General features: G+C 39.4%; 1 protein-coding gene across 1 annotated transcript in view; it reads right to left on the bottom strand.

Moving 5' to 3' along the window:
* Window positions 1-360: 360 nt before the first annotated feature.
* Window positions 361-21,529, bottom strand: part of LOC6577572 (flocculation protein FLO11) — a 50,089-nt gene continuing 28,920 nt past the window's right edge. The window contains exons 2-4 of the mRNA XM_015165741.3: window positions 4,485-5,285; window positions 4,090-4,412; window positions 361-4,032 (exon numbers count right to left, since the gene is read on the bottom strand). Coding sequence (XP_015021227.1) covers window positions 2,140-4,032; window positions 4,090-4,412; window positions 4,485-5,268 — 3,000 coding nt within the window. The 5' untranslated portion in view covers window positions 5,269-5,285 and the 3' untranslated portion in view covers window positions 361-2,139. The remainder of the gene's footprint in view (window positions 4,033-4,089; window positions 4,413-4,484; window positions 5,286-21,529) is intronic.

Genomic DNA, 21,529 nt, shown 5'->3' with positions numbered 1-21,529 from the left:
ATAATATCGCTAACATGTACATCAATTTTTTGTTTTCTTTTGTTTTATATTTATAACATTTAACTAAGTTTTGTTTTAATAGCTCTTTGGCTTCATAACTGTATTTAATAGTATAATTTTTCGATTGCTTTTTGTCTGCTTTAAGTCATCATTTATTATTTATATTTGTTTTTTACCAATTGTAATTGAAACGTAGCTAAAGGTACACGATTCATGGAAATCAGAAGTTTGGAATACTTATAAGAAATTTGTATTAGTACAAAAGTATAAAAGCAAAGAAAGCTGTTTAAGAGATAGAGAAAACAAAAAATAAAATTTGTAAATTGAAAATCGTAATTTCTAGAGTTTTCTTTTGGTTTGTATTTTTTTTTTTTTTTTTTTTTTATAAATTTGCTGAACCATTTTCCAATAAATTTTTTGGCTTTACCCATTTATTATTGTTCATTTAATACAACAGCTCGGTTTTGGTTTTTGTATTTTTACGGATCTTATATTTTAATAAGCTTAGTTTAACAATTGGTTCTGCTACTCTTTATTTATTTAATATATATTATTATTTTCTTTTACTTATTCATCTTAGTTTTGCTTATTTTTTTTATTTTTTCTTACATTTTCATTTAGCTAAGTAATAATATATATTTTAATTTGCTTATTTGAAACAAATTTAACGCTACAATCGTTTCTTGAATTTTCATTGACTTTTTTGTTCATTTTTCTCGTTCTTCAGCATATAACCAACAATTAAATATTTATATGTAAGTCAATATATATATATTTATATATATATGGTTGATTTACTTTTTTGATATATTTCCATTTCCTAGGCGCCTGTTTGAGTTCGTATAAAATACTTATTAGTATTCAAAAATATCTGCTTTAAATAGGGCTTGATTTACACACTTATGCAATAGGATATAGGTACAAATTAGGCTCAGGCATGTGAGAAAGTCTCTAAATAGGTTTTTTTCGTTGAATACCTCCACCCAAATGCAGCTCTAGTTTATGTCTCATTACTACACGTGTATATATATATACATATATGTATATGTATATATATTCATTATAAATATTTCTGTATTTTGATTTAAACTTTGTATTTTTCCGTTTGCTTTGAAAAATACAAATTACTTTATTATAACTTGTTCTCACTTGTGGAGCAAATGCATTTTCATAGAAAAATAGAGATGCGTAGGTGGGATGAGTTAGGAAATTATTCATACTATTTAAACATATTTATGTTTAAGTAACGCTATATTTTCTTTTTGCTTATATTCGCTTTTGACAACAACTAATTTTTGTTTTAATGTTTTCTTTTGATAATATTAAGTTTTCGAATTCGTCACTAGAAAAAGTTTGGGGAAATGCTAGGAGAGTCAGCGTCGTAGATACAAACAAAACACATTTGAAAAGTAGGCAACAGCTATAGTTCGACTAACGCTTATCGAGGTCTTTAAGTTCTCATCTATATGTATTCTATATTTATATATTGTTTAGGCTTGTTTCTGTCAGTGTACATCAGTTTGTTTTTAAAGTTTGCAAAGTTCTTCGCTGTGCACGATCTATATAAAATTCTAATTTACAATACTTCAAGTATTTATTAATATTATTATGATTCCTTTGAATTGTAGTTTTTGCTGGCTGCTGTTTAAGACACTAGTAGAGTAATGATTTTTGGTTTCCATTTTAGAAATAAAGTGAGGGATACTGGCTGCTGGCAAACTACGAGTACTATATAGAAATAGTATATATATACGTGTATATGTATAAACGTTCGCTATATATATATATATATATGGATTTGTTATAGATAGTGTGAAAAATAAATCCGAGTATCACTACTTAACTTTTAGAGTTCTATTAACAATAATAGACAACAGTCTCTAAGTACGAATACGTTGTTGCTCTTTTGCTTGTAATTCTTAATTTTCTTTTTTTTTTCACTTTTAATTTTTCTAATTTTGAATTTCATTTTGCTATATATCCCTTTTTTCTATGCAAACAAAATACGTTACGTAGTCCGCTTGGCTAGCAAATTGAAGGGGTGGCAGCCCTGCTTGCTAGCGGGTTGACTACCCTAAAAGTCAGTTGTTAAGCTCTTATTGGGAGCTGCACGCATTGCAGCAGCGGCCACAAACTGGGCTAGAATAGCGTCTCCTTTGACCATTTTCTCGTAGTGCCGGGCAAGCTGGGGTCCCGTTCCTCCACACTGAGTCCATCATTGTGCTCCAAGTCCTCGTCATCGTCATCGTCGTCGTCATCCTCGTCCTCGTCGTTAGGCAGCCTGATGAGTGGCAGCTCTAGCATAACAGCTGGCGTTGCTGTCGACTCGCTGCTGTGCTGATTCAAATTGTGGGCACTTTTGCTGGCGCCTCCGCCGCGCAGGATGAGCTCCTTCAAGGAGGCGGGCATGCATATGGTTTGCGGCCTGGTGGCTATCACTGAGTCGGATATGGAAGAGGCGCACGGATCGTGGCCCAGTCTACTGTTGGATGGCAGTTGTGCTAGATGCTGTGGAACTGTTGCTGCTCCCGCTGCCTGCGTTTGCGCCTGAGCCTGGCCAGCGGCAACATTTGTGGAACACACGTAATTATTGTCCATCTGTGGACTTGGACTGGAGTGACCCACACTGATGACTGTATTGAGGCTGCTGTACTGCGTTTGGGTTGCTGATTCACCCCCACCAGCTCCGCTAGAGGGACTCGTGCCCGCTACAGCCCCAACATCCAGCATGCCCAGCTCTGTGTTGAGCGTGGAGCATGTATCCTCCTCGGTTGTTGTGGTGGTTGTCGTTGTTGTTGTCGTTGTCGTCTGCGGATCGCTGTGCTGCTGCAGAAGCTGTGCCCGTCGCTGCGGCGGACTGCAGACCACAGGCCCGAAATGCGTCTCAAGGGGCGGCGGCACAGGCTGCCCATGCACACCCAGAGCAACGCGATCGCTGTAGGAAGCGCCAATGGTGCGATGACGCTGTAAAAGTGGACGCCTTGGCCGCGCGCCACCCGTCATGGGCACACCGCTCAGACTGAATCGCTTGATGGGCAGCACCACAGCCGGCTGTGGAAGGGGATTGAGCGGTTGAGCCGTCTGCCCAGCGGCCAGTGCCAGATTTTGCTCCTCACTGTCGCTGCTCAGCTGCTGCATGTCGTCGTCTGTGTCGGCGGCGCTCTCCTCCAGCCCAAACACGGAGTCCTCGTCTAACGAACGCAGCTCCGAGTCTGGGCATTCCAGCGAGGAGATCTTAAAGGAACTTAATGAAGCAAGCGGCGCACGCTTGCCATCAGTCACCTGCGCGTTTTGCAGCACCTTGGCCGAAATGGTGCCCAGGCTGGCGCTGCCGCTGCCGGTGCCATTCAACCGGTCCAAGCTAACGGGCGTGCTGTCCACGCTGATGCTGCTGGAGGTGGCCGTTGCCGGGGCCGGCACAGCTGCATTCGCTGTGTAGGGATAGCTGTTGTTGTTGCTCTCCATATTCCGCTGCAGCTCGACCAGCGTCAGTTTGCGACGTACGCCCAGACGCAGCTCCTCCGACGGCGAGTCGCAGAAGTGAAAGGCCTGCTGGTGGTGGCTGGTGGGCGGTGCTGATTGCAGAGGCTTGGCCAGAGGCAGTCCCAGATCGATGGCTTCCGTGCGTGCGCTTTGATTGTAGGGATACACATCCACGGTGTCTGCGCTAATTGAGTGTATCTGCTGCTTGCGTCCGGCTTGGGCGCTCTCCGGATCATACGAAACGATGCTGTGCTTGCGCTTAATGCTGGGCGCGCCTAAGCCAACTGTCGAGCTCTTCACTGTGGGCTCATGTATGCTGCGTTCCGATGGACACGGCGAGGCCTTTGGCGTCGGCTGTATCACCTGTATGTCCGGATAATAATAGTCCCAGTTCTCAATGCTCGATGTGCGCGATGCCGTTGACAACTTACGCTGCAGCGTCGGTGGCAGATTGCTCATGCCCAGCGTATAGGCGGAAGTGCGACGCTCCAGATAGGAGCTATCCGTGCTGCAGCAGGTCATCGCGCTACTGCGACGTGAGTCGTGACCCTGTGGAGAAACAGAGTTAAGGTTTAGAGATGAAAGTCTAGGGCGTCTCCCACTCACCGCCATCGGCACGGACAGAAACCCCTGTTTGCTGCGTGTGGAATCTGTGCGCTGGTGCAGCTGCTCCTGTTCGTCCTGCGCACCGCGCTGCATATACTCATCATTTTCCAGTTCGTCCTCCGTTTCTATAAAGTAATCGTCAGTGCCAAAGCTGCCGCCCATGGGATAATTGCTGAAGATGCGCGAGGATTCGGAACCACTTTTTCGTCTCCCGTGCGAGCCATGAGCAGCACCTCCACCTGCGGACATGGCCGAGTAGGAAAAACGGCGTGGCGGCTCCAATAAATAATTATATCCCACCGGTCCAGGCACGCCAACGCCACCTGCAAGAGCAAAAGTTAAGGGATTAGCTCAAGATCGGGGAAAGAGTTTCCTTGCTTGTTCTATTGACTTGCCTACAGATGCGCAGCGATAGCCGCGATTGAGTAGCGGCGGAGCGCTCACATTGCCTAGGGAGAGCATGCGCTGACGTCGATAGACCAGTGCATCGTACTCATCCGGATAGATGGACATGCCCGTGGCTACAATGGCCTCTTGCAATTCGCGCTCCTCCTCCTCCTGCATGCATACAGCGGCCACTGCTGCCATTTTGGGATCCTTGAGCACCTTGAGTGTTTCGTTGCTGCTGCTGCGACTTTTCCACACGATGAGGAACACCATCAGGCCAAAGAAACCGCCCAGCGTGGCGGCGATGCGTACACCTGTCATCACGTCATACGTTGCAAAGAATTCCGCTCGGATGCGCGCACGTTCGGCTGCATTTTCCGCTTCAGTCAGATTGAGCTCACCGGGCGGCAACAGTGGCATATAGGGCGTGGCCGTGACGGAAGTGGGTGCGTGTGCATATACAGGTGCGGGAGAAGTGGCAGCGGCGGCAGTGTTGCTGTTGTGATTGGTGTACGCCGGCGGTGCCGGTGATGCAGACGACGGCTCATGTAGAATGCCATTGGCATCGGGATCAACGAGGGCGGCCACTTGGGGGCTCTTTGGGTTAGATGCACGGGTGATGCGTTGCAATGGTTCTGCTTGAGCTGAGCCTCGAGCATGGCTAGCAGTTATTCGTGTTGTTGGAGGAGTTGCTGTTGCTGCGCTAGCTGTTGTTGTTGATGCTGTTGCTGTTGCTGTTGCTGTTGATGGCGTTGCTGCAGACGACGGAGCGCGTCGTGAAAGTTTGGCCATCTCTATTGAAACATTGTCTGGAATGCAAAGAGATAAAACTCAAGGAATTTAAAAACATCTCAATTGGCGGTTAAAAATTGAATTTATAAGCCACTAGTGAGCCCAGTAGTTAAACTATTGTGAACTCAGACAAAAAGAGTTACCAGATAGGCAAAAATGATAATCATTTATCGATTATAAACGAGCAGCATTCAAATTCAAAAAGATAATGCTTTAAAATGTTTCTTGAATTTGATCATCTAAACACTGGCGAAATGTTTTGAAATTGCCTAATTGCTTAAATTGAAAATGCTCCCATGCTCTCGAAGGCTCGAAGGCGCTTCAATAAATAAATTGTGAGGATGCCTTGCAACATTTTCAAACGAGTCACGGTTGATGGCTGTATTCGCCTTCCACTGCAATTAAAAGGCTATAAGCCCATTCACGTTTCTTGGCGCATTCTTCACAAGCTCTCGCAAAGTTTTTAATTGTTTTTTAGCGCTTTCATTTCACATTTCTCATCAGCACTTTCTTTTCATGGGCTATGCAGAAATTCCCTTTGGGAAATAACTTGGTAAATATTTCAATGTTCTGTTGAAATGAGTAAATTAAAGTTATATTTATATATTAACGAGAGTGTGTGTGTGTGTATGAGTGAGGGTGTTTGTGTGTGAGTGTGGCACCATTACATCCTTGGATTTTCAACAAGTTGCACGCTCAATAATTCAGAAGGACGAATCGCCTGTTGCCTGTTGTTTGTCCTGCGCTGCCCGCTGGCTCATTGTCATTGGCAGGCAAGCAGGCTTACCCCGTATACCCTGTGCACCGACACCACCTAACATACATATACCCTGTCCACTTGCTGCCCATCTAATTGTTCGTTTTTGTATTGACAGCCGCGCAGTTGCGGAGCTGCGCTCTGTTGAATTTTCTATCCGAGTTGTCGTTTTTTTCCATTCTCTTTCATTCTTTTTTTTTTTTTTTTTTTTTGGTTTTATGTAGTTATTCCACATTGTGTGTGTGTGTGCGTGTGGCGTATACATCTCTTCTTTTATATTCATCCTGTCCAAGGACGCACTGGCCATCAGTCGCTTCCAAATGTATTATTGTAAAAGTTTTGGTCTAATGTGCCGCTCCTTTACCTTGGCTCGGTATTCTTCGTTCCGTTTTGTGTATGCGTGTGGGTGAGTTTTTTCTCTTTCTCATTCTCTTTTTCTTTCTTTCTATTTATTTTGTGCACCACGCTTTTTGCAGCTTGTTTCAGTTTTGTTTCTTTCCAATTTTTTAGATTGCTTGGGCAGACAAAAAAAGTTTTTAATGGCCATTATGCATTGGCCATAATTCGTGTTCCTTTTGCGCCGTGCAGCATAATGAGGCGCAAACGTGAAGTGAAATTGCAGTCTAAGCACTTTCAAGTGATTTTTAATGACTTTTCAGCTTCAGCATTTTTATTCTCATTCATTTTTCCGACTGTTTGGCTGTTTTTTAATGTCTGTTTAGCTTAGCCTAAATGGCAACAATTTGTAAAGTCAACCATTTGGCAGTCACATTAAATAAATTGAACTTTGAAATGTTGAAATTGAAATTGATCTCACATGTTTATGGCTTTAACAATGTCAATTAACTGCTTGGAGAAATATAATTTGAGAAAGTTTACAAATGTCATTAAAATGTTCGTGATTTGCATATTTTCGTCGTCTATCGATTTATTGATATCGATTGTTTTTAGTTTTCAAATTTAAATTTAAATTCCCTGCGGACATTTATTGGCGCTCCCATTATTATCAATTCATCGATATTTCTAATTCCTCATACGTAAGTACTTATACTACGTAAGTACAACAGAAACTCATACCACTGTGTTGATTGCTTTGCACACAGATTACAAAAGTTCTCTAAGAATTTGCACCATATCCAAACCCGTTTCATTGCTACTTTTGTACATTGAGTATTTGGTTACTTTGAAAAAGTTGAAGCTGCCATTGAACAATGTCTTCACAAGCACACGTATATATAAATAGAATGTATGTATATCCTTGGGGATTAAGGATACGTAAACTTATAATTGCGAGGGAAGGTAAATCAGCAAACAGAGAGAGTCAGCCGTGGCAATGGATAGAATAACATTAACATTAACGATGTCGGCGCATTGAGAGTGTATATCAACACCATATCGATGTCAAGGCGATGTGGGTAGGCAAAATGAGAGGAAAATGGTTAGCCAGACTAACCGCAGCAAAGCAACATGTTGTTGTTGCTGTTGTTGTTGTTATTACTGGATGATGAATGATTGCGGTTAGACAACGGGCCAAATTCGATGGCAAAGGCATAGAGAACGGGAGCGGCTGATGACAGGCGGCCGCAACTTGACTTGGCCCACGCTACGTATGCGTAATGTGTGTGTGTGCGTGTGTTCATTTGTCCGCATTGTCTGTATGCATGTGTATGGAGCGGAACAATAATTCATCAATGTTAGCGGTGTGTGTGCTTGTGTGTGTGTATGTATGCTTTCCTTCTTTTTTTTTTGCCACGGGCCATTTTTGTGCTACATACAGGGCAAAAATGAAATTGACGGCAAATCAATTGAAATTACACACATACAAATACATATGAAAGCGTATTATACATTTGAATGCGTGTACCTCTATGTATATAACAATGCTTAAATTGTTATTGTGCGTATTTGCACCACGTACTGAGCTGTGCTTTGAGCTTTGCACTTTCCACAAAGAAATCATTCATGTGTATTGAGGCGCAAATATGAAAAAAGATGTGTAACCACAACTGAGGATGCATTAATAAAGTGGCAGAGAAAAAATTATAGAACAAAATAAAATGGGATACTATAAGATTTCGTACTATAGTTTAACATTCAATTCTGAATATATGTGAACCTACAGTAAATTAAAAGATATATTTTTAAAACTCTTTAATAAGCTTTAATAATAAATTTAAGTTATATAAAAGCTTATTTAGTCAAGAATAAATTATACATTAAGATAAATTGTATTTATTTTACATTGTCAAGAATGCATTGCAAAAACAAAAGCATTAACAGAGATACGATTTTTTAATTTAAAATGTATATATACATACATATATATAAAAAGGAATGGTATATAATTTTCACATTTATAATTTAATATAATAAATTTTCATTTCTAAGAAAAGAAAGTACTAAAAAAAAAACAAAATTTTAATATTAAATATTATATATATTTCAACTGAAGACTAAGATTTTTATATACAACTCACTTAAATATTCACGGCTCTAGGCGAATGGGCAGCATTGTTATTTCGAGGAATACATTTTACTTATATTATATCCGATAAGCTGCTTTTGCAAGCATTAGGCAAATGAAAATGCAAATTATAATGAAAATGGAAAATATATATATGCATGATTTCTTTGTGCATAATTTTTGGTTATTATTATTATATTTTTAATTAATTAAAATGTCCGCCTAAGCTGTTCCAACGGTTTTTCTTAAGACATTGCCTAGAACAGAGCTGTGGCTCTTTAAAGACCTAGGCTAAACGGAAGCGCTAGGCAGTGGCTTATTAGCGCGGGTCTTGTCTATGTTGCGTTTTTGGGGCATGTGGCGCCATTTTCTGTCAAATTATGCGCCACGCCCACTTGCCACACTTAACCGCCTGCCCACCAACGACAACGACAACGACAACAACAACAATATGAAGCGTGGGCCATTTAACAAACATTTCGTTAATCTGGTACACTTGGCAGGCACACGGCCATGAGGATCTCTGTCTCTGTCGTTGGCTCTTCCTCCGTCTCCGTAACTATGGCTCCTGTTCCTCAGCCCACGTCCTTGCCAGCGCGCACATCCTTGCCCACGTTGGGCTCGTTGTTACTGTTTATTGTTGTACTTTTATTGTTATGGCCGTGTTTTTTGTTGTTTCATTTGGCGGCATTGTTAGCCGTGCCCGCTTTTTGCCACCCCTTCAGCCCTTCCACTTTCCATCCTCTTGCCCATGGCCCGCGTGCAAACGATTCTGCTTGTCAGTGCTTGCGTGTATGTGTGTGTCTCTGTATATTTGTGTTTATATACTCTGTACACATTGAAAATGAGCAAAAGGTGTATTTATTATGAGACAGAGAAATCCATATCGTGTCTTGATCTGGCAGACAATTTAGGTACATATATGTGTACTAATGTAAAATATGATTCAATAGCTAAGGACTTAATTAACTGGGAGAAAACAGTTAGATGCATGTTATAATACACATACATTCCGTATAAACTCCTACTTTTGCAAAATAGCCCTTAAGTTTCTTTTGATTTACCTTTCGATAAATATCGATGTCTGTAAAAAGCTATCATTAAACGGAAACTTCCATATTATCCAATGCAACTTAATTTTAATTATTCCATAAGTCGACCAAAAGTCCAAATCGATAAATATCGCTATACCGAAATAACTTTCTGTTATTGCATTGCTTAACCAGTCGTTTCGATCTACTTAAATCGATACCTATGGATAAATCATTATAATGCTTACTCTGCACTGTTAAGCTTTATGTTAGCTTTTCCAATACTCATATACAGGGTATCTTTTAGCTAACAACTCTTGACTGTTTCAATTGCTTTTTGTTATGTCTTAAATGCTAAGCGTTTTACGTTTATGAGCACGAGTCAGACAGAGGCAAGCATTAGGCCTGCGCTCCCTCTCACTCGCTCTGCATGAGCTGATGCCTTTGGCATCATTTATTTCATATGAAATGTTGTTGATGAAAATAAGCAGAAATATCATTTAAATTGCGTTCGTGCTGTCGTGTTATTACTGTTGCGCTCTTCTCGCTGTTCATTGACGCACAAATTATGCGCTTAAAGTCAGAGTTCTGGTCATTTGTGAAATTCGATTTTGGCCCGCTAAATGTGTCACGTCTTGGACTTTCGACTACATTTAATATTTGCTCAAATATTTAACACTAAAACGTGCTCAGCCTCGCCAATGATGATGACACAGGATAGCAGCAGCAGCACCAGCAGCAGCAGAGGCATGACAACCAGTCGCAACCAGTCAATGTGCAAAGCCACTGTTGCCACAGCTAGAAATGACTTTCGGCAGTCCAGGCAGCTCCAGCTCCTGCTCCAGTGGCCACCTCCCGATGCCCCGCTTTGCCTAACAAGTCGAGTGGCAAATGGCTTTACTTTTGCTCATATTACACATTCGAACATTTTCACAGTTTTCTTATTTTCGGCTGGTACATTATTCATTGTCAACTTCTATATGGATTTATTGCTTAATCACTTGGAAGGACACAGATAAAATTTCGGCACAAATCGATGTCTGCCGCATGCCGTGCTGCTCTCTATAAATCATATATTAGGCATATATACACATACATATATATTTTGGCACTCTGAACAAAAATTGACGAATTATCTGTGCAGCAATTGGGTTTGACGTAAATATATTTGGGATTTATATTAAATATTTACACTAAGGCTATGTCAGCTTTTTGTGTTTCATTTATTGAACTTCTAGAGCGTGATTGGCTTAATTGTTTATTAATTTGTGCTGCTTATTGAGTATATATATATATATATTGAGATATATTTGAATTTATGCAAGGTTTTTGTTTGCTGTAACATGGATAATAAAAGCTGACAATATCAAATTGTTTATATATTTGTATATGCCATATATATATATGTATGTATATGTATCTATTACTTTAGATATACCATTTAAATACTCTTCACTTCCTTAATTTCTAAAACGTGTTCAATCAAAATATTATCTCTGTCTATTTTAATTGCAAATATTTGCTTTATCTATTGCCAAATTTGACGTAGAATTATTTTTATTGATTTTGCACTTGACTTGTTGAATGTTTGCTAATTAAAGATTACTTTGCCACAATTTATGTGGGTCCATGGAAATAGTCTAAGTTCAACACCAAATTTTAAGCATACCCCTACTCTATTCTTATAACCAGTAGATTAAATTTCTAGGTTTTTAGGCAAATCTTGACACACATCCAAAATAAAGCTAATTAAAGGTCTATTAATATGGCAAACAGGCATAGGGGGCGAGAGATATTGTGAGGAGAACAAGTCAAATTAAGAAGTGATTTAAAACAATTTTTATGTGGCAGCCAGACAAATTGTGTGGCCCGGCGGCTGGACAAAAATGTCACCCGAATTGGATTCAATAAGGACAATAATGTCACTCAAGTGCTGCGGGTCTGTCCTGTCCCATCCTGTTCTGTCCTCTGTCCGTTGTCTGTTGGCGCTGCCAGTCATGCCAGCCTTGCTAGACAAAAGGCGTCTAGACAAATTTGTAACGACTTTGTTGTTGCTGCGGCAGCGGCAGCGGCAATGGCTGTTGTTGTGGCCGACAGCAAGCATTCCAGGCATTCTTCCTTTTTGCTCTTTTATTTAATTTTTTTTATATTTTTATTGTACTTTATTTTGGCCAGTTTCACATTCTGACATCAAATTGACAAATGTGGGTAATTTTATGGAATATGTGAGACAGCATATATATGCATATGTGTATATGTGTGCGGGAGTCAAGTGTTAATTAAATGTTATGCCAGCGTCAGTTAATTTGCACACTAAAGAGAAAGCAAGAGCGACCACATGGCGTATACGTAATATACTTGCGGCAGTTATAACAGCTAACTTATACAGATTGAGTGTGCGTGAGTGTGAGTGTGTGGCAGCTGAATGGCGACACTTGACTTTTGTTTTTATATCCTTAACAGCGGCGTTAAAGTGCCACGCAAAGATGTACAATATTGTATTATAAAAGCGCCACAAAGAATGCAATGCTTTTTTCTTTCTCTTGCATTGCACACACACACACACACACAGAGAGAGCCGCACACACAAACAAGCTGTCTGGCAGGCAGGCAGGAAATAAACGTCGCTTGAGTTAACAATTACTGACACCATTAAAGTTTTGTGCCCACACGCCCCCCAAACACCTACACACGACACGCCCAGCAGCGCCTTTTGTCTAGAGGCTGTCATTATAGTTTTTCTGTTTCTTCTGCTTCTTCTTGTTCAGCTACTACTATTGCCACACCCACACTCACACAGCTGCTGTCGTTGTCATTGTTGCTGTTGCTGTTTCTGGTGTTACTACAGTTGCTGCTGCTGCTGCCTCTGACATCTCGCCTTTGTCATGGCGTGTGTGCGGGTGACATGTGCCTGGCACAGATTGCACATTGTCCGCATGCTTGCCACATATTTTATATGGCTTTTTCGTTTTTTTCACCCACCACTCAAGGACCCAACTAAAGGGTGTCTTGAATTTAGAATTAAAAGTTCAACGCATTTTATGAGAATGGAACTAGAATTATAATTTGTGGGTGTGTGTGTGTGTGTGTGTGTGTGTGGACCTTCCTCTCTCTCTATCTTTACCTTTAGATATTCATCAGATTTTTAAAAAGATTTTCGGCAGCTTGTGCAGAAAATGTAAATATGTTCAAGTTAAATATTAAGACTTGACTGATCTCTGACTGATAAAAATGATTTGTTTATATTGAAAAAATGGGCGGCAGTGTAATACTATTAGTAATCAAAATAACTTAGCTGCTTTCACACAATTATGAGCTCTTTTTTCCAAAAATAACTTTTTCAAAGTATTTTCATAAAAATGTGTCTATTATTCAATTATTATTAAATTATATTCAACACACATATACCCCACACAAGCACATCTAAGTAAAATGCACTTCACTGTCCAGCCATTAAGGCCAGTTTGCCGCACCAAAACGGAGCTTGTTAAGTGTTTATGGTGACAACTTATGGGCGTTTCATGCAAACGACTCTTGAAACTTTTTTTTTTCGTCGTCATCGTCCAAATTGAGCAAATTGCTGTCGGAAATGCGCTTTGATTCAATAGCCACTGGCGAGCACTCAGCAACGACCTCGGCCCCGTCTGCCGGGGCAATAACTTTCTTCAACTTTCAGCAGGCCAAGTAATTTAAAAGTCCATTCGCCCGGACGCGTGGACGTTGAGCCGCCTCCTTCAAATGTGTATTTATCATAATGCCAACGGGCTGTCGAGTGGAAAGGAGAGCGGAAGCATGAGAGCGAGAGGGAGAGAGCAGCTATGCAGCTATTGCAGCTAGCAGCTGATGCTACTGCTGCTGCCATTAACCTATTAAAGCCCCTCTCAACAAGAACCGGAGCACGTAGACGCAACCGGGCCGCTGCCGCAAACGTCGAGCACACAGCACGTAGTTACTTCCGTTCGCCATTGTGGCAGCCGGACAAGGAGCAGAAGGAGCTGCAGCTGTAATAGGAGGCCAGGCCAGGCCAGAGAAGGCGAGGCGAGACCAGAGCCAGTTGGACAGTTAAGTATGGTCGAGCGCTGGCAGCTCCTTCATTGCCATTAAATCAGAGTTAACAACTGCTGCTTTCCTGTTATGTCCTCCTGCTCGTCGCCCTGTCTTCGTCCGCCTCCTGCTCCGGTCGCTCTGTTTGCCTTGGCTGCAGCTGCAGCAGTTGCAAGATTAAAATTGCAGCAACAGCTTTCACTTTGCGAACAGTTTGCTGCGCGAGCGACTCGCTAAAAACAATTATTTGCATAAATACGTACACTGTGAGTGAGCATACTTAATATTTATTCTAAAGCCAACGGCAGTGCCAGCACACAGACTCGAGCACAGATTAAACATAACACAGTGAGAGTGAAAGAGAGCGAGCGAGAGACGGAGAGAACCAGCAGGAGCAAACGAGCGCTTGGCGGAATAAATTGCAGTTGCAAAATGTCAGCAGGCGCCATCTAGCGTCCATTGGCATCACATGCAATAGCAAAATAAAAGGAATAAGACTGTGGGACGAAGCTGCTGGATCTATATGTACTTATATTGAAACACATACAAATATGTTTAACAAGTGTAAGACAATTTTGGTTTATAAATAAATGAGAAAAACAGTAGAATCCGATTATAACGACTCCGCTTATAGCGTCTGTACGGTTATGTCGACAAAAATACTGGTCCCCAGACAAATTTAACCAAACTTATACGGCTATAGCACCTTCCGGATATTATTCCATTAAAAATGGAACACCCAAATGTAATTTGTGTCTTAAAGTAATAATAATTCATCAGGTATGATGTCGCATATGAAAAAAAAAACACTATTATAGTTTTGAGTACCGAATAGAGGAGTTAAGCGGTCCTCATCATATAAATAAAAAATACTTATTCTTATTATTCGTGATTTTTGAGACGGATTATAAATTTATTGTGGGAAAAATAGCTTTAAAAAAATTCGAAAAATTTTGATATATCGTTATTTTTTAAGTTGCATATCAAATATCATATTGATATCTTTTCAAAACTTAAAATATCATCGATAAGATATTTTAAAAATATTCGATAATATATGTCTATATTAAACAATTTATATTTTATTTTATTTTGGCATACCAATCAATTTTAGGAATATATCCCCATTTGTGTTTTATTTAAAAATATAAATACGTATACGTAAAAGCCCATTAATAATAACTTTGGAAAGCAAAAAAAAACTATTAGAAACTTGAGTAGTTTATTTATATTTTATTTTACTTTAGCAATGTCAAACATTTCCGCTTTTTTGTTTCATACAAAAAAAATATATATTAGCTCTGAGTCACTGTGCGTTGGCAACGCTGCCTCTGCCACCTGTTGTTGCCTCTCTATCGCCTGCTGTCAGTCACTGCTGCTGCTGCCTCTGCTGCTACTGCTGCATTTGCTCCACGCTATTTCCGTCGACCCTAACGTCACATCGACTCTCCTGCCCCCGCTGCCGCCAGATGGCGCACATTTTCATTTTGTTTCGCAATTTGATTTTATTTCGCTTTGCTAGCTGCTTTGTATGCGTATTTCTCTATCTAAGCGCTATCTCGTTTTACGCTTTGTAATTAAATACTATAAGTGATTTTTGTGCTCGGACTTTTGCTCAACTTAGCTGACAAAACACGTCAAAATGCGTAGAGATTTACAGCGCTTTTATATTTGTTCAAGACCTTACTTTTTAAGAGACTTGTCTGAATAAATATTTATCAAATATGAACTGCAAGAATATGAATAAAATAGCAAATACATTTTATGATAAACATGAATATATAAAAAAAATTAAATGAAAGATTGAAGTTCCTGTTGAAGAAAGTTCCCTTTCAACGGAAGCAAATGGTATGTTTCATATAACTTTACTTATAGTTTGAACTGTGCAAAAAGTACACCAAGCTGAAAAGCTGAGGCTAACCATTGTCCGTAACTGAGCAAGATGCGGGCAAGTCGCCTTTGGGCAGATTGCGATATGTTTGTTGGCCATCACAAGGCCGGAGTCAAGGCAAAAATTGTCGAACAAAAGTGTCGAACAAAACTGAGTTGGTTCTAAATGTTTAATCATTTTCACACTTTCTGAGCCTTGAAATAAAAAATATATAATTTTGCAATTCTAAATTAAATTAATTGTATTAAAAGTTTCATTTCATTCTATATAATTTTATACTTAAAATAGTGCTTAAAATTTATTTTGAAAATGTAGAAGAATTTCAATGCTTAAAATTTAATGAATTTGTATATTTTATTTAATACCTAAATTAGGGCCGAAAACAATTAGTAAAAATCTAGGAACATTTTTCTTATTAATATTTAATTCCTCGCGTGCCCAAAACTATTGTGAGCAAACAAATCTCTCGACTTTATTCAATTGTTGTAGGTTTTATCTATTTGGCTTAATTGGCATGGCCGTCAGTCAGGCTAAATTTAGCGATTTCAGGCCATGGAAACGTGTTCAGGTACAAGGCAATGCGTATTTGGCTTTTAGATTAGATAAATGCTGGGCGTCAGCGCAAAACCTCGACCTGATAATGTGACAATTTTCATGGAGTGCAGACTAGAAAATATATTGTCCTGATAATCGGATACAGACAAATTTAGTTCTTAACTTTTAGTCTTAAGCAGCAATAGTAGCGGCGACTGTTTACGTTTATCTGATTGGCTTTGGATTTGCCAAGTTAGCCAACACACTTCAATGCACTTGATATATAATTGTAGCCAAGCGTGAATACACACACGGGGGAATAGCAGAAGCGCAAGCAGAGCTTTCAATAAACCCAAAACGTGCCACAAGACCCCACTTGCCCAAAGATAGAGGGAAAGAGAGAAAGAGAGAGAGAGAGAGAGAGATACACATGTGTACATAGACACACAGATAAACACACGCACACACACACATAAATGCTCAACAGTTGCACATTTGAAAATTCAAGCAGAAAATGTCTAAAAAAAAGGTCAGTGAAGACTGAAAAGCCAGAGCGAGAAAGGGCAAGTTGAAAGCGAGAGGAAGATAAAGAGAAAGGGCGTCAGACGGTTGGATTTCCTATTCTTTTTGCGCCCATTTTATACACTATTATTATAAGGTTTTACAATTAGGTCATAAGCTGTAACTGTAACTGTAAAGAAGCGGATTTTGATAAGATCTATATAATTCTACTATTATTCTTCTATGTAAAAATTCTAGCTAGATTTCTAGCTAACTTCTTATTGACTTTTTGGAAATAATATATATACATATATAATTAATTAGTAATTATATATAGTTCTGCGTGATATATACATGTTTTCGATTTGACTGCCTTATAAAGTTTATAAGCGATTCATTAGATTCGTCCTTTAGTGTATTTAAAATTCGTTGCTAAGAACATTTCTCTCTCTTTCTTGTTGCTGTTTTTCCGTGCAACCACAAACAAGTTTTTGGCGCAAGGTGGCGCCCAGCTGCCATTGTGTGTGTATTTATGAGTGTGCATGTGTGTGTGAGTCTGTGTACATATGTGTGCTTTCCATATAGTTTCCAGCCAGGCGCACAGAACTCAGAGATAGCTGCCTAGCCAGCATAGCTAACATAGAAGCATTAATTCTGTGTGTGTGCAGATGTGTTTATGCCTATGGGCGTGTGTGCGGTTTTCTATGTATGTGTGTGTGTGTGTGTGTGCTTATTAATACTTGAACAACACACACGCACACACATACGCACACAGAATGCAAGTGCAAAAACAAAGTTTCGCCTGGCAGAAATTGTCACAGCAAAACCCACAAAGCTCACATGACAACTCGAAAGTTAATGGTCACCCATCTGTTCTTCTGGCTCCGCCACTGCCCCGCTCCCTCTCCTCTCTCACTCCACTCACTCACCGCATCAGTCTCGCTTTCCACACACTTTCGCACAGCATTCGAGTGAAAAACTTTTACACTTTAGCCCATAGGCGAGTTGTTAAGTAGTTCTCGAGTTTTTCGTTCGGCTTCCCTTCCGTTCTTTTACATTTTTTGTGGCTTGGCATATCATCATAGGCTTTACCTAATTCGCTTAGGAAAAACTCAAGTAGCTACGTTCACGGCGACACACGCACACACAGCCGCACAAGTTAGGGAAATTGTTGTCAAGAAATCTGCATAAAGCGAACATCAAATGAAGGCAGCAAACGTAAATGTTTGAAAATAAATTTAAATAAATTATTATTTGCTATTTACATCCTCAATTAGATGTTTATATAAATAGTTATTTTAGGAAAATGTATTACATATATATATTTTGCTTTAAACAAAATAAAATAAATTATTTCCCAAAAAAACTTTTATATGTAATACATCCAAATTTTTATATTTAACCATTATTTTATTATTACTTTATTATTTATTTATTTATTTTTGTTGTTGAGTAAAATATTATTATTATTATTATTATTATTTTTTTTTTTTTTTTTTTTTTTTTTTTTTGCTTTCAAATATTTTCATTCGATCTTAACATGTTTATATCTATAAAAAATAATAAATATTATTTTTTATTTTGGTGTTTATTCATACTTTGATTTGAATATAAATTAACTATCATAAATTAAAAATATTACCCAATACAGTTTTTATTTTTAGCTAGATCGGACACTATTTTTAAAAGCGTATCTTAAACACTTAAGAAACTTAATTTTAATGATTTATAAAAATTTCAATTACTCAGCAAATGCTAAAAATTGTCAAACAAATCCATAAAGCAGCTCTTTTTTTTTTTTAATTCAAACAAGTTTCTTCGAAGAAGTTAGCAAAAAGTTAATGAAAATAAAGTTTATATGACTGCAAGGAATCTGCGCGCCGTGCAAAAGGAAGGAAATGCGAATTTGTGTGAGTGAAGTTGATATAACGTGCTTATCCTTTTTAATTAACTTTGCAGCATCGACAACAAGAACAACAACGCCAATAACGGCCAACAACAACAACAACAGCGGCAGTTTCACAAAACTTATTTAATTAAAATTCGCCATTGAAGCAGATAATTAGATTTTTATTTTGAGCAAGGACCAGGCTGTGAATGTTGTTGTTGTTGTTGTTAATGAGGCCGTTGCTGTTGCTGATGCTGTTGACTGTTCAATTGTCGTTAAATATAATTTTAAGCCAAATGGCCATAAAATAGTTTATTTGCGGGCTGCGGGCTTTCGTGTTGGGTCTCAGTTTCAGCCAGCATAAATTTACATACAACACCAAAATCGATAATTAATATGATTAATTGACTCCAGCAAGAGACACAACAACAGCTATGAAAATTCGCTAAAATGTGTGCCCGAATCTGTGCCCCAACCGCAACCAAAATTCAGTGCAAAAAAAAAAAAAAAAAAAAAAAAAAGTCCAATCAGTGTATGCCGCATTGAGCGCACAGCTTTTCAGGTCACGCGGCCATGTCAGGCGCTAAGGGCGAAGGGCGAAGGGTGACGGACCCTGCGAGTGGGACCTAACATTTTGGATGGCCGGCCACGCCCCCATGTTTGTTTGAGGTTACGCGTGGTTACATGCGCGTTAACTGGACGCAGCGCCGCAATTGTCATTCAGATTCTGATTGATGGCGACAGATGGGTCAACAGCAGGTGGAGCCGTGGGCGTGGAGGGGAGTTGGGCTTACGTGAACTAAAGCTGGTTTGCGGACAATTTAATAAACGCTTGCGCTACTACATTGAATTGGACAACTGCAGTCACAACAAAGCTAACACACATGAAATCAAATGTCAGGCGGCAGGAGACATTGTGATAGTCGAAGGGTGAATACTCTTACTGATGATTTTCCTGGTGCTTACTCGATAGAAAAATTAGTTTGTCCTCTAAGTAAATTTATTTTTGTACTTAAATAATTGCTCACGCATTATTCAAATTATTTAGCATGTGTCCATTAATTGAAAAATGTTGCACTCGAGTTTTTATACACTTCAGTATATGTATATGTATATATATACATACATAAAATATTTATCATAAGTACCCATTAAGGTAACTGAAATGTGTTTATTTACAATGAGCACAAAGCTCGTAAAATAGCTTTGAACTCAAAATTTGTTTATTATTGGCAATTATTGCTCATAAGGCCTGATTTATACATATAGCATAAGTGAATGAATAAGATGTTTGTTATTTGTGGAAATTCGAATATAGACGAATACATCCATCGTTCATATAGCAAAGAAAATCTATTAAAAACTTGATTTGTTTATGTGCTCGAGTAAAAGTGTTTTTAAAATTCAATGAAAAATACAAATTTCCAATTTTAAATAAATTTCAGGAAATACAAACGAAAAATAAGAATGATATTAATAATAAAAATCAATTTGAAGTACTTGCTCAATTGCCAAGTGAAAAGTTTTAAGCACATATAACACTTTCTATCAAGTTCCTTCGAGTTCCCCTTAGCAACCACATCGATTACAAATCGATAAGTTCCTGGCGATATTTTACGAACTAGTTCCGAAGTGCTGTAAACTTTAACTTTGCAACTTTGGCTAGCGGGAAAGCGTGACCGAAACTTTGCAAAACAAAACTGTTTGCAAAGACATTAAATTCAACTTTGATTTTAGAAGGTTAGAGAATGAAGAGTCTCTCATAAAATATACATATGTATGCATATTTTATACATATCTATCTGATGTCTCTTACCATTTCAATAATTGCGTTTGTTAAATATTTAAAGCCAACTTTGCTGCTATCAAATGCACACAACATTTTGGTTAAGAGCAAAGACTGACAGCGAAAAACAAGGGCAGAGAGGGTAGGATGGTACGAGGCAACGTAAAAGCTAAAAAACAATTTTGTGCTTATTTAAGAACAACAAGAAGGCAGCGCTCAAAATGTCGAAGGCGAAAGCGAAACTATAAAATTCATTGAGAGCAAAGTTAAGCAGAGCAACAAGTTATGCCATGGCTGGAGAGACGGAGAAAGAGAGAGAGAGAGAGAGAGAGAGAGAGGAACGTAGGACAAATTCTGTCTATAGATAACCTAACAAGTGGGTGGCAGTGGGCGAGTGGGGGCGCGGCTATTTCGTGCCAAGTAACAGTCACTTAAACTGAGCACGAGTCGTGGCTAAAATGTGCGCCATTCATACTTGAAACAAGAACAGATTTAAGTGCAGCCCCATGCTTGCGCAAATTGTGGGCGTGGCCGTGGTGTGTGCGTGAAGGTTGCGATATTTTTATCACTTAAGCGCAGGGCGGAGCTGGGCGCAGGGCGTGGCGCGTAAGATGTTGCCACATTAAGTTAGACACGCAGCGCAGCAAAACACTTGAAAGTGGCACAGGGCGTATACATAATCTCAGAGCATCTTATGCGTATGTGTGTGAATGTGTGCGTGTGCATGTGCGTGCTTTAATGAATGTGCTCAATGTCGCTGATAAGACAGCAGCCACGCGTGCCGATAATGACAAGTATCATTAACTGAAGAGAGCGAGAAAGAGCAAGAGTGGAATGATGGGAAGTGGGATGAGGAAGTGGGCTGCATGTCACTTAATGCCCATCGTCCTCGCCCTGTTGCTCACTTTAAGGCGCCTTCGGCCATATGGCATTGCCATTTAACTAACCTTGGCAACGTGTTTTTACTTTGCTCTCTCAGTTTTCATTTCATTTCGTCTCTTTTTTCATCTTCTTCTTCTCGCTTTTTTTTTTTGCAAGCATTTAGCAGCCATTTGGTAACATTTCCCGTTTCGGATAAACGCATTTGCGCGCACGTCCTTCGACAGCCAAAAACAACCTTTGACACTTTGGCAATCGAGGCCTGGTCGCTGCCAATGGAAATCTGAATCGGAATCGGAATGTTCATGGGAATGCGAACGTGAATGCAGCAACTGCGACTGCAATGCAATGCAATGCGATTGTGTGGCCGTGAAACATGTAATTGTTACATGTATTGAGCACATGCATACACATGTATTTATACATATGTACATATGTATGTATTTAACTGCATTGCCAACAACAGCAGGTTACAAATGTCGCAAA

Source organism: Drosophila mojavensis, unplaced genomic scaffold (genome assembly GCF_018153725.1).
Source record: "Drosophila mojavensis isolate 15081-1352.22 unplaced genomic scaffold, ASM1815372v1 contig_36, whole genome shotgun sequence".
NCBI lineage: Eukaryota > Metazoa > Arthropoda > Insecta > Diptera > Drosophilidae > Drosophila > Drosophila mojavensis.
Note: the sequence above shows the minus strand (reverse complement) of the source record. Positions and strands in the feature narration are given on the sequence as shown.